Genomic DNA, 12,471 nt, shown 5'->3' with positions numbered 1-12,471 from the left:
TGTTCGCAAATATTCAGCCAAGTCTGTCATGGTTTCTGGTAGTAACTGATTCTGGCTCTTAAACGTAGGCTAAAAAACTAGAGTGGACTTCCAGGAATGAACTAAAGAAATATTTTGACCTACAGGAAGGTACAAATTCAGAACTCTTATTCACAAACTATAATTGAAACTGTGTGTGTTGTTAAGTTTTTACCCTGATATGTTTTTGATACCTCAAGAATTCACTTGCTCCCATCATTAAAATATTCGCACAACCAATGGACTCACCTTCAAGGATTCTTCAACTCATGCTCTCAATATTTATTGCTTATTTATTAGTATTATTTCATCTCCTGTATTTGCAGTTTCTTGTGTTCTGCACTCTGGTTTAATGCCATAAAATGAATCTCAGGGTTGTATATGGTGACTTATATGTACTTTGATAATAAATTTACTTTGAATTTGGATGGGGCAAGACATTATGGCACAAATTAACCATGATAGCTAACTGGTAGATAAGGCTTGAATGTTTAACTGCCCTGTTCTTGTTCCTATGGCTTGTAGGGTATCTCTCATTTAAAAGCTACAGTAGAAAAGAACAAGAAATTGTGAAACAAATAGATAATGCTTTATTATTGAGAATACAATGCAACAGTGTTTCAATGCTTAATGAAAATATGACTTACAAGCACAAGAATCCTGCTCAGTGAAAAAAATAGTTGGCATTTAAATATTGAATTATAAATCAACTTAATGTTTTGAAAGCAGTTACGTAGTCCAATAAATCTGGCAGTTTTAAAATAAGAAACAATTGTGCCAATGTTGTATACAACAGGGTGTCAGCATTGAAGGCTATGTGGTAAGACACCTGTAAAGTTGACTGAGTATGCCACCTGTGGTAAATTAAAGTTGGTATGGACCTGCGACGATGGAAACCACCTAAGCTGTTGGAACTCTACAGATAAGCACAGATATCTGGAGTTTCTGCACAGCACTCCAAAATTCCCCCCTTCATGCTGACAGAGGTTTGGGAAAAGACAAATAATGCAGGCTAACTCTTTGTGTGGTTAGCTGTGTGGTTCCTGGTAAATTTTCACCATATTTGCAGTGGAAGATTGAGAAAATCCTTTGAAAGAACAATGATAGAAACATTATTCTCTTCAGTCTGGGCTGGATTCCTGCAACTTGCCAAAGTTGATTTACTGTTTCATTCTGTCTAATGTTCCTTTAAAAATAGACATTAATGTATGTCATTTTACTAATGCTTTTATAGGGCCAGAATCAGTAAAATGGCCAGTGTTTGATAAACCATGTTAATCTTATAAATTACTGTTTTGTTGTACATTTTCAATAAAGCTGATTTCTGTCAAGTTTTAATGGCAAAAATTAATTGTCCAGTGAAATGTTTACACGGTTTGTTGAAATACGTAAACAGTTTAGCTGTGATTAAACATTGCTTTGCAATACATTATGTAACTACTTCAGGGTAAACAAGATAATTAGAAAAATATATACTTTAATCATTTGGTTTGTGCAAGGTAACAAATTCAATATATATTCTAAAATACATTTGATGCGGTGCTCAACATAATACGGATCAAATTCAGAATCACTCAACACAGGTATGTATTAATACTTTCATAAGGTTTGCATTTCATAAGATTAGCTTTTTATATAAGTATATTACTGCCATGCCAGGTCTTTAGTAAGGAACATTATAAGTAATTTAGACTACACTACATCCCATAATGTGTATGCGGGCAATGTGATTATTATACCTGCCTCGAACTAAGTTGCAACCATCAGATTATGGAACTGAAGTGATATTATCATTGGCATTAACAATGAAAGTGTCAAGTTAGTTGGGAGAATAGTTATAAGTTATAGTTTTTAGGAGATAACAGGAAAATGTTCATGGGCAGCACAGCTATAAAAATATTATATTAGTATTACTGCAAATGAACATCATATGCTATATAATAATTTGATACATACCAATGTTTTATTGACACTATTTATGAGTATGTGCTAAATAGCTTTATGCTTTCATACAGCATATGCTGTAAAATATGTGCTTATATTATCAAAACCCAATAATCTACAATCAACAGGATGTACATTCCATGGCATCCTTTAATAATTAAGGTTTGTGAAGTTCAAATGTGTATAAAAATTGCTTGTTGAAGACACATTTTTAAATTCTCGTACCTGGCTTTCTTCCAGTAAAATCACAATGTTCAGGTGCATCGAAGCTGCAGCAGCCTAACAGCAGGTTTTCAAAGAATTCATAACTGCATGTTACCACTTTGAGGAATCATGCTAACTCTACTGCATGAATCAAACAGTAACTGCTAATGCGTGGAAACAATGAAGCTCCCATTGTGCTTTGTATCACACTCACATCTCCACTATGAATACTAGTTTGAAAGCAACCTAGGAATTCGTACTCCAGCAAGTAATTATTTATTTTACTTAGAGATACAGTGTAGAACAGGCCCTCTTAGCCCAGTGAGCTGCACCACCAGAAACCCAACTACTTAGCGCTTGCCTAATCACAGGACAATTTACAATGACCAATTAACCTACTAACCAATACGTCTTTGGGCTGTGGAAGGAAACCGGAAATTCTGGAGGAAACATATGCACTCACGGGAAGGAGATACAAACTTTTTACAGAAAGCAGCAGAATTGAACTCTGGGCTGTAATAGGATTACACTAACCACAATACCACCAATGAGAAGAAAGGAAATCACAAACTATACACAATTTTAAGTATCTACAGCAGGGGCCCCCAACCCGGGGTTCACGGATCCCTCAGTTAATGGTAGAGGTCCGTTGGATAAAAAAGTTTGGGAACCCTTGATCTACAATAAGTTTTGGTTATAATGACTTGCTCTCAACATGTCATGTTTTCATTTGTAAAACAGTACAACTAATGGTGCTACCTAATGGACGCTTCTTAAGAATAATGTTGTTATTGATCTTTTCCCAGTAAAGCACATTGAGGATTTGTGGTTGAGGGGATTTAGGCTACAAATTGGCTGCATCCAAAGGCAGAAAAGTGCCACAGACTTAAAATCCTTCTATGTGCCAATCAACACTGACTCGAGTTCATCCAGTCACTTGTAGAAAAGAAATTGATAGGATCTTGATAGATAAGGTTAAGGGTCATAGCAAGAAGGCAGGAGAATGGGGTTGGAAAAAAAATCAGCAATGATGTAATGGTTGACCAGACTTCATGAGGTGAAAGGCCTAATTTTGCCCCTATATCTTTGACCTTATTTAACTCATTTATAAAACCTTCCTTCAGCAATGCTTGAAACAATTCACTTCAAGATTTTGTGATTAGCAGGATTTCAACCATTTCAAGAAAGCGGCATCCATCATTAAAGACCCTCAGCCATCCGGGACATGTCCTCTTCTCATTACTACCATCAGGGAGGATGTACAGGAGCCTGAAGACCAAGAGTCAATGTTTTAGAAACAGCTTCTTTTTCCCGCCATCAGATTCCGGAATGGTCCATAAACAATACCTCATTATTCTCCTTTTGCACTATTTACATATTTTGGTAGCTTATGGTAGATTTTTGTCTTGACCTGTATTGCTACTTCAAAACAACAAACTTCATGTCATATCAGTGACAATAAACACGATTCCACTTTCTTCCTCACCACTCTCCTGCCTCTTGCTTGTGTTTAGATCGACATGCAATTCAAGAGCTTAATATCACTTCACATACACAATTTCATCAATAAGGGTTTCTTCTAATTTCCCACCATAACAGCAGAGAGAATGCCAGAATGGTCATTTACATTGTCTTTTAACCATATTCATGGAAAGAGAGGAATCTTTCTGGGCACATGAAGCTATGAAGGACATTACCACCCCTCCAGATCCTGTTCATACCGGACGTGAGCACATTTCATTAAATAGCAATCAAATGTTTTTTTATTGATATACAGCCTTTCAAGCTGCGCTGCCCAGCAATCCCAGGATTTAAGCCCAGCCTAATCATGGGACTACCTACAGGAGAACATAAGGGAAACTTCTTCACTCAGAGGGTCCTCAGAGTGTGGAACGAGCTACCAGCTCAAGAGGTGCATGCAAGCTCGATCTCAGCATTCAAGACAAGTTTGAATAGGTACCTGGATGGTAGGGGTACGGAGGGCTATGGTCCCAGTGCAGATCAATGGGAGAAGGTGGACTAGATGAGCTGAAGTATAGCTAATAACCAATTAACCCACTAATCGTGGACTGTATGAGGAAACCCGGTCAAAAGGAGAACATACAAACTCCTTACAGGCCGCTGTGGGAATTGAACCCAGGTCACTGGTACTGTAAAGCATTGTGCTAACCACCATGCTACCGTGCCACTGCAATTGCATTACTATCATATGTTTATCCCAAATTCCGGTAACTCAGAACATTTATCCACCGTGCATGTATCAGCCAGTAAGTTATTATCCCTTTCAATGGGAATTGTTGCTATCACAGTTCCTTGGGATCAACTTGAAAAGAACACGATGGTCATTCTTCAGTGACAGGTTCACTTTGAAGTTGGCACATTTCTCGTCGTTTCCTTCACAGTGGAGAAACTCAATGATAAACTTCCTGCAGGTCACGTCAGAGCTGTGGAATAGGCTTGGTGCAGAACAAACGTTAGAGCAGCCCATTGTGTTAGTCTTCACTTACCAGCCACAGAGTATCCTGGATGGAAAGATTGACAACCTGACACGTGAAGGCAGCATTAAGAACAGGTATCAAGAACAAGAGGACATGGTTTTAAGATGAGAGAAGTTTTACAAGGAACCTTAAGGTAGGTAGGGATAAACTTTTTGCTGAGGGTGATTGACGTCTGGAATGAACTGCCAACAGAGGTCGTGGGCTCCATGCAATCACTATGTTTAAGAGGCGCTTGACAGATACTTAAATAGGCCAGGGACAGACAGAGCTACAAGCACACTCATCAGGTCAGGCAACATCTGGGGAGGCAAAGAGATGAGTAATCTTTCAGGATGAGATCCTGAATCAGGACTAGGAATGCATTAAAGGATATGGCCCTAATGCTGACAACTGAGAATAGTGTAGATGGGCAATTAGGTCAGTATGGTTGTGATGGGCCAAATGGCCCATGCTTGCATTATCACTCCATCGCTTTATTCTGGTGTTTTCCCCCTCCCTTTCTAGTCCTTATGAAGCGTCTCGACCATTTACTCATTTCCATAGATGCTGCCTGACCTGCTCAGTTCCTCCAGCATTTTCTCTGTGTGTGTTGCTTTGAATGATAGAAATAGATGCATTTCTTTAGGCATCAAAGGAACAGATTAATTTACTTCCAAAGTTTGGGGCTTCATAAATCCTGAGGAAAAGAAGTTTCATCATCTGTAGATCATTTATTGTGGGCATCAGTCCTACTGTGCACTAACTAGTGAAGTCTGACATTGATTACATCATCCATTGTCATGGAGAGCTCATCACAGGAAATGACCTCACCAGTTAGATGTGAACCCATCAGTTTAGAAAGGTTGGATTTCTTTGCAGGGGGAAATGGTTCTATGAACTGACATGCATAAACTGATATTAGTTAATAATATTACCGTTGGAGGCTGGGAACAGTTTATATGGTTTCGGCACAGACTAGATGGGCTGAATGGCCTGTTTCCGTGTTGTACTTCTATAACACTCTATGAGTCTAACAAGGAGGCCCCATCCCACATGTGGCCAGATCTTATTTGAAACAGCATCAAAACATAGAAACATACAAAACCCACAGCACGATACAGGCCCTACGGCCCACAAAGCTGTGCCAAACATATCCTTACCTGAGAAATTACCTAGGGTTACCCATAGCCCTCTATTTTTCTGAGCATATATCTGTCCAGGAGTCTCTTAAAAGAACCTGTCGTATCTGCTTCCACTACTGTCACTGGCAACCCATTCCATGCACTCACCACTCTTGTGTAAAAAAACTTACCCCTGACATCTCCTCTGTACCTACCTTCAAGCACCTTAAAACTGTGCTCTCTCGTGCTAGCCATTTCAGCCCTGGGAAAAAGCCTCTGACTATCTACATGATCAATGCTTCTCATCATCTTATACACAGCAGGGTCAAGTATTGGCAACACTCCTCCTCAAACCTGACAACGCCAAAATCCACACCCCAGATATATGTTCGTAATTTAATCTGAAGCCTTTATTTCATCACCTTTCCCGATCTGACAGGAAAATAGCCACAAGAAAGTCAAGAATATCCATCCCTACAGTTTGCAAGGAACTATGACTAAACAGTTCTCATACTATAGTTGGTTTACATTCCCACTTAAATACTCATAACCCTGAATGGAAATCTAGTCATTAGCACAAGAATCATCTGCAAATACTTTACTGTTTTTCATAGAGCAATGCAGGGTATTTCCACATGAAAATACTTTCATCTTCTTTAATCTGGAGTTAGATTAATTGTGTTTATATGGAAAAAAAGTCCATATAATTATCAAATCCATGATGGATAACATAGGTAATTACATGGCACCAAAGAAAGTAATGGCTTGATGTCTTGAAACTATGCAAGAAACCTTTTACATTTTTTTTATTTTTGGGCGTCACCAGCTAAAGCAGCATTTGTTGCCCATCCCTAGTTGCATGGTAACATGAATGCCATCAGCATATTTTTTTAGGGCAGGGATGTCAGGATTTATCTCCACTTGTGTAGGTGTAATACTGCTAACTTTGTATCACAATATAGTCATCACACATTTCATAATTAGTTTTTAGATTTTAAAATAGAGAAAAATAGAATAAAATTAACAAAAATTCACTTCTTTATGTAACTGGTCCAGAAGTAATTTCAAATTAACATTTAAAATGAATTCAAATGCTCACTTGGGTGAATGCTAATTCTTAAATGGAAAAAAATGGTGTTTAACTTAATAAAGGCTTCAAATCCTAATAGGTCTCTGTCTCTGGAGGTATTAACCAAATACTTCTCTCTCTTTCTCTTTTCCCTCTTTCTCTCTCTCTGTTATCTAATAGATCTGTTTTCTATGTGTTGGAGTGGACTAAATATCGAGCCGTCCAAAAGGTGGTGGTGTAGAATGAGACAGTAACTAGGAGGGTAGTCCACAAGAACACAGCTGTCAGTTATCACAATTAGCAACAGAAAACCAAACAATGATAATCAAAGACAGCAGAACAGAACCAAAAATAACATTGGACAAACTGAATTGTGACAATAATATTGCATAGCAACTTAAAGGAGGTTTATGATTTTTTCCACAAAGTACCTTAGAATATACAGTAAACAATTCAAAATGAATGGTTTGAAAGGAGTGCAAAACAAAAAGTGGAACTGTACATAAATCTATTACTCTATCCTTAAACCTCTGGCACTTGCCTTCAAATGCAAACCTGATCAAAGGATTAATAATCACTCTGCCCATTGAAAGGTCAAAACAACTGAATTTGTGCAATCTCAATCGAATGTACAATGCGGAGTATGAAAACTGTCTGTAACACAGGATGTCACTAATAGTCTGTCCCAAGGACAAAGCAGAGCCATTCTAATACTAGAATTATGAAATTATTAGTGATATTACATTTAACCAGGGATTACTTATTTTTAAACTAGTTCTTCATTAATGAATTCTCGTTAATTTTTGAGAGAAAACTTGAAAAAATAAACTGTTTTACTTCGGAAATGGCCTGGAAATAACGGACTGAATAACAGGGACAAGCATTGTTCTAGTGCTGTTACCTAGTTGAACATAAAAATTATCTTAGAAAAATATTAGTACTCTCAAAAATATAAATATTTCACCAACTAAACTAAAGGTCCCCATTGGTTAAAAATGTTCAAGAGTCGCAAAGAATAATAAATCAGTATTTTCTCCTTGGAGCTGACAAGACTCTGTAGGGTGTTTTTTTCATTTCATTATAGAATTTGTATCCATTATTACAAATATCTGAGTTTCCTTTGAGCCAGCATAGAGCTGAATGGATTTTCCAAATAGCAACCTTTTAACAACAGGGGGCACTGCTACTCCTAACATTGCAAACTTGAACAAAAAATTGCTTCCCTGTGTAAGTCAGTCATGGATATTTTTCTATAATATGCAGTTAAAGCTTCAGTGTGTACCAACCACTGAGTGAAACACACTGAAAGAGGCCTGCCGTGCACCAGAACCCAGGTGGGAAAACTGCATTTTGTCTAGCTTGGTCCCATAGATGTAATAATTCAATCATTCATCTGTTTAGAAGCAACCAGAATAAAACAACTCAATTATTTGATTAAAAACATGCAAAGAACAGGACATGAAACTGATATTTTTTTTAGAACAGTTATTGGAGATGATGCTTCTCAAACTCTAGTTCTCAGATATAAAACAACAGGGAGTGGTAAGATGAACGACGACACAAATAGAAACTCCTGTAGCAAACTATTATGAAGTTATGTACTATATAAGTTACTGGAAGACTAAAGTAGGCACCATTATTGAAATCTCATTATTTATATTTGGCAGCAATATTAGAAGACATTTATGAATATTTCAATTTTACCAAATACACATGTAATTGAAACTCCTACAAAATATTTAAAATCACATGGGGATTACATTTTTTAAAAAGTACACAGATTAAGAATTTGAATTTATCACAGTGTCAAATAATATAATCCTAAATATTCCATGGAAATGTTACGTGAAGGAATTTGGAAAATGTTCCTCGTTAAAATCATGAGGGTTAAACTTTAAACAAGACACTTGTTGAATTTTGATCAAGTCTTCGTGTAAGAGTTTAAAAATAAACTCAAAAACTAAATTTTCAACTCTACCGTCAATGTACTGTTGAATATTCCAGGACCACATAGTATAAAACAGTTAATATTTTTCAGCTTCGTGAATTTGGTCTGTATTTATTTTTCCCACAAGAAAGAATCGTTGTTAAGTAGCAAAGCCAGCTGTTCGTTAAAGGGTCTGTAGAATTCCTCTAAGATCTTCCTGGTTTCTGGTAACATAGGCCCAAGGCTTTTGTCTTTGGGACGTCTGGTATTTGATGCTGGGTTGTTTATAATGGCTGCCTCCTGTTTCTCTGTCAAATTTCCTGTTGAAAAGTAGCAGTAGAGCTTTAGAAGAAAAGACAAATATTGGCACAATAATTTTCACCCTCTGCATATGGCCACACTTGTCTTTATTCTCTCAACAATTCAACTTTTATTTCATTATCACATAAGTTTAGAGAAAAAAAATCTATTGTGTTTGCTTTATGCCAGCAAGTTGGGGCTATGAGGCATCAGAAGGACCAAACAGATCAACCTTTCCATTAATACCATGGCTTGGTGCAATTGACAAGTAATTGCTGAACCTAATAATTCATTAGCCATGAATGCTCAAAAATCCATTGAGCACATCTCCATGAAACACTGTCACAGAAGGCAGCATCCATCATCAGGGACCCACTATCAGGACACGCTCTCTGCTTGCTGCTGCCATCAGGAAGAAAGTACAGGAGCCTCAGGACTCACACCACCAGGTTCAGGAACAGTTATCACCCCTCAACCATCAGCTCTTGAACCAAAGAGGATGACTTCACTCAACTTCACTTGCCCCATCACTGAAATGTTCCCACAATCAATGGACTGACTTTCAAGGACTCTTCACCGCATGTTCTCAATATTTATTGCTTATTTATTTATGATTATTATTTCTTATTTTTGTATTTGCACAGTTTGTTGTCTTCTGCACTCTGGTTAAGTGCCCTAGTTGAGTGGTCTCTCATTGATTATGTTATGGTTATTATTTTATGGAATTACTGAGTATGCCCACAAGAAAATTAATCTCATGGTGACATATATGTAATTTGTTAACAAATTTACTTTGGAGTTTGCACTTTGAAATCTATATTATTAACAACTTAAATATAAATGCCACAATACCATACTATTCCTAGGGGGAAAATGTGCTGTTTTAATTACTGATATTTAACAAGTGCAAGTGCAGCAATTGCTGGGTGAAGTCAACTCATGACATTTGATTTCAATGACTTCAACATGGGATGAGTGTAACCAGCTTCCATTAGTGACAGCAATCAAAACAGGAGTTGTCTCTCCACCAGTGTTTATATAATGATAGCTCAGTCATTGAGTTTACTCAAAAAGTAGATGTATAGGTTTCTGGATATCAAGGGATATAAAGATAATTCAGGAAAATTGTATCAAGGCAGAAGATCAGTCATGATTTCGATGAATGCTGGAGCCAAATGGCTCATTCCTGCTTCAAAATATTATAATTTAAGGAAAAGAATGCCTTAAGCTTGGTTGTTAGGCCACTAAAAAGTTCTGTCTTCAATGCTGTTATTTCCTTCTAGAAACCTAATGAGCTGGAATGTTTGAAAAAAAATATTCATCATTCAGCACAAAACTGCTAATCTGCTTCATCTTCAAGTAGAAATGTAGGCTGGCGAATACTGTGCCTGCTAACATAACAAATCTTGTTTCATTCCTGGGGCAATTAAAGCTCAAGTTGTACAAGAAAACTATGCACCATTGTTTCATGCTGAACGTGAGTATCGTAAAATGGGTTCATTGGCTTATGGTATTTTCTGTGACATCCAGAACAAATACTCACATTTCTATACGACAAGTGCCGCAGTAGCATAGCGGTTTGCGCGGCACCATTCCAGCTCCGAGTTCAGAGTTCAATTCCGGCACCATTTTATAAAGAGTCTGCACGTCCTCCCCGTGGATTGTGTGGGGGTCCCTCCGTGAATTGTGTGGAGGTCTCCCCGTGGATTGTGTGGGGATCTCCCTATGGATTGTGGGGTGGCTTTCCCCAATTGATCCAGTCCCCCCGCCCCCACAGTCCAAGGATGTACCTGGTAGGTTAATCTGATCATTGTAAGTTGTCCCATGATTAGGTAGGGTTAATTTGGGGTTGCTGGGGTTTGCTGGGATAGCACAGCTCCAAGGGCCAGAAGGGCTGACTCCACGCTGTATCACTAAATAAAAAAAATTATAACCAGCTAACCAGGTCATATCGTCATTCAGAAAATTGGCAGTCACTAATATCAGGCACTAAGTAAATATCAGTTTGTGGCTCAGCAGCACTTAACACCAGATTCCCAGTTTGAGCTACTTACAATAAAGCTCTAAAATCCCAGTAAAATTTCCTCAATCTAAGATGTTAATTCCATTCCTTTCTTACAGATTCAGACTGAGCACCAACAGCAATCATTGATGGACTCTGATTTCTAGCGTCTGCAGTATTTTGCTTTTATTGTTGTAAACCTTACTCTCATTAACCAAGGACAGGTGCAAACTGTACAGGTTATCATGAATGGTGTTTAATGGTGTATTAGAATTAATTAATTACACATCCTCATCATTAGACTGTAACAGAATTGGATACATTGCTTTAACTCCATTCCTAAAAAGACATGTCTGCTGTAAGGCGATTAGGCTCCCTAATTATATAACCATAACAAATGAAATGAAATAAAATAATTGTATTGAAGATTTCAACAAAGTAAATCCCTCAACTTGTGTTTCCTATGGACAAGGACATTCATTTCCTAAAGTGATAGCAGAACTTTATGGCAAGGCATACAGTCTATATTTTATGAGAAGATTTAATGTAAAATAGACAAATCTATAAAGGGTAATTCTGGTATCTGGATGGGATTTTCTATTCTGTCATAAGACAATAATCATCTGTTTACAAATGGTTTATTGAATATACCTTAATGAATTAGCACTAAGAACATTCAACTGCTTGATCATTTCCTATTGCTCGATCACGCTTTTATCTGATTCTTATTCACATTCGTTACTTCCTTCACCAGTAAAAATATGCTGATTACTGTTCAGAAAATTTCATTGACTCAGAAACTACCTGTAGGTATGTATAATGAATAGATTAAAAATAGTGGAAAAACATAAATAATGTATATTTTTAAAAAGTGAGGTAGTGCTCATGGGTTCAATATCCATTTAGTAATCAGATGGCAGGGGGGAAGGAGCTTTCCTGATTCACTGAGTGTATGCCTTTAGGTTTCTATAACTTCTTTCTGATGGTAACAATGAGAAGAGGGCATGCACTAAGTGATGGGGGTCCTTAATAATGGACATCGCCATTTTGAGGCACAGCTCCTTGAAGTTGTCTTGGGTACAGCGGAGGCTAGTACCCAAGATTGAGCTGACTAATTTTATAACTTTCTGTAGCTTCTTTCGGTCCTGTGTAGTAGCAACCCCCCCCCCCCCCACTACCTGTCAGAATGTTCTCCATGGTACATCTAAAGAGGCTTTCAAGTGTTTAAGGTGACAAACCAAATCACTTCAAACTCCTAATGAAGTATAGCCACTGTCTTGCCTCCTTTATAACTGCATCAATATGTTGGGACCAGGTTAGATCCTCAGAGACCTTGACACCCAGGAACTTAAAACTGCTCACTCTCTCTACTTCTGATCCCTCTATGAGGATTGGTTTGTGTTCTCTCA

At 37.6% G+C, this 12,471-nt stretch overlaps 1 protein-coding gene across 4 annotated transcripts in view; it reads right to left on the bottom strand.

The window, feature by feature from the left end:
* Positions 1–611: 611 nt before the first annotated feature.
* The window catches only part of chst15 (carbohydrate (N-acetylgalactosamine 4-sulfate 6-O) sulfotransferase 15), a 108,793-nt gene continuing 96,933 nt past the window's right edge, over positions 612–12,471 (bottom strand). For all 4 annotated transcript variants that reach the window (XM_072239463.1, XM_072239464.1, XM_072239465.1 and 1 more), the window contains exon 8: positions 612–9,080. In XM_072239463.1, the coding sequence (XP_072095564.1) occupies positions 8,893–9,080 (188 nt within the window). In that variant the 3' untranslated portion in view covers positions 612–8,892. The remainder of the gene's footprint in view (positions 9,081–12,471) is intronic.

Source organism: Mobula birostris, chromosome 21 (genome assembly GCF_030028105.1).
Source record: "Mobula birostris isolate sMobBir1 chromosome 21, sMobBir1.hap1, whole genome shotgun sequence".
Classification (NCBI taxonomy): Eukaryota; Metazoa; Chordata; class Chondrichthyes; order Myliobatiformes; family Myliobatidae; genus Mobula; species Mobula birostris.
This window is presented reverse-complemented; position numbering and strand designations above follow the sequence as displayed.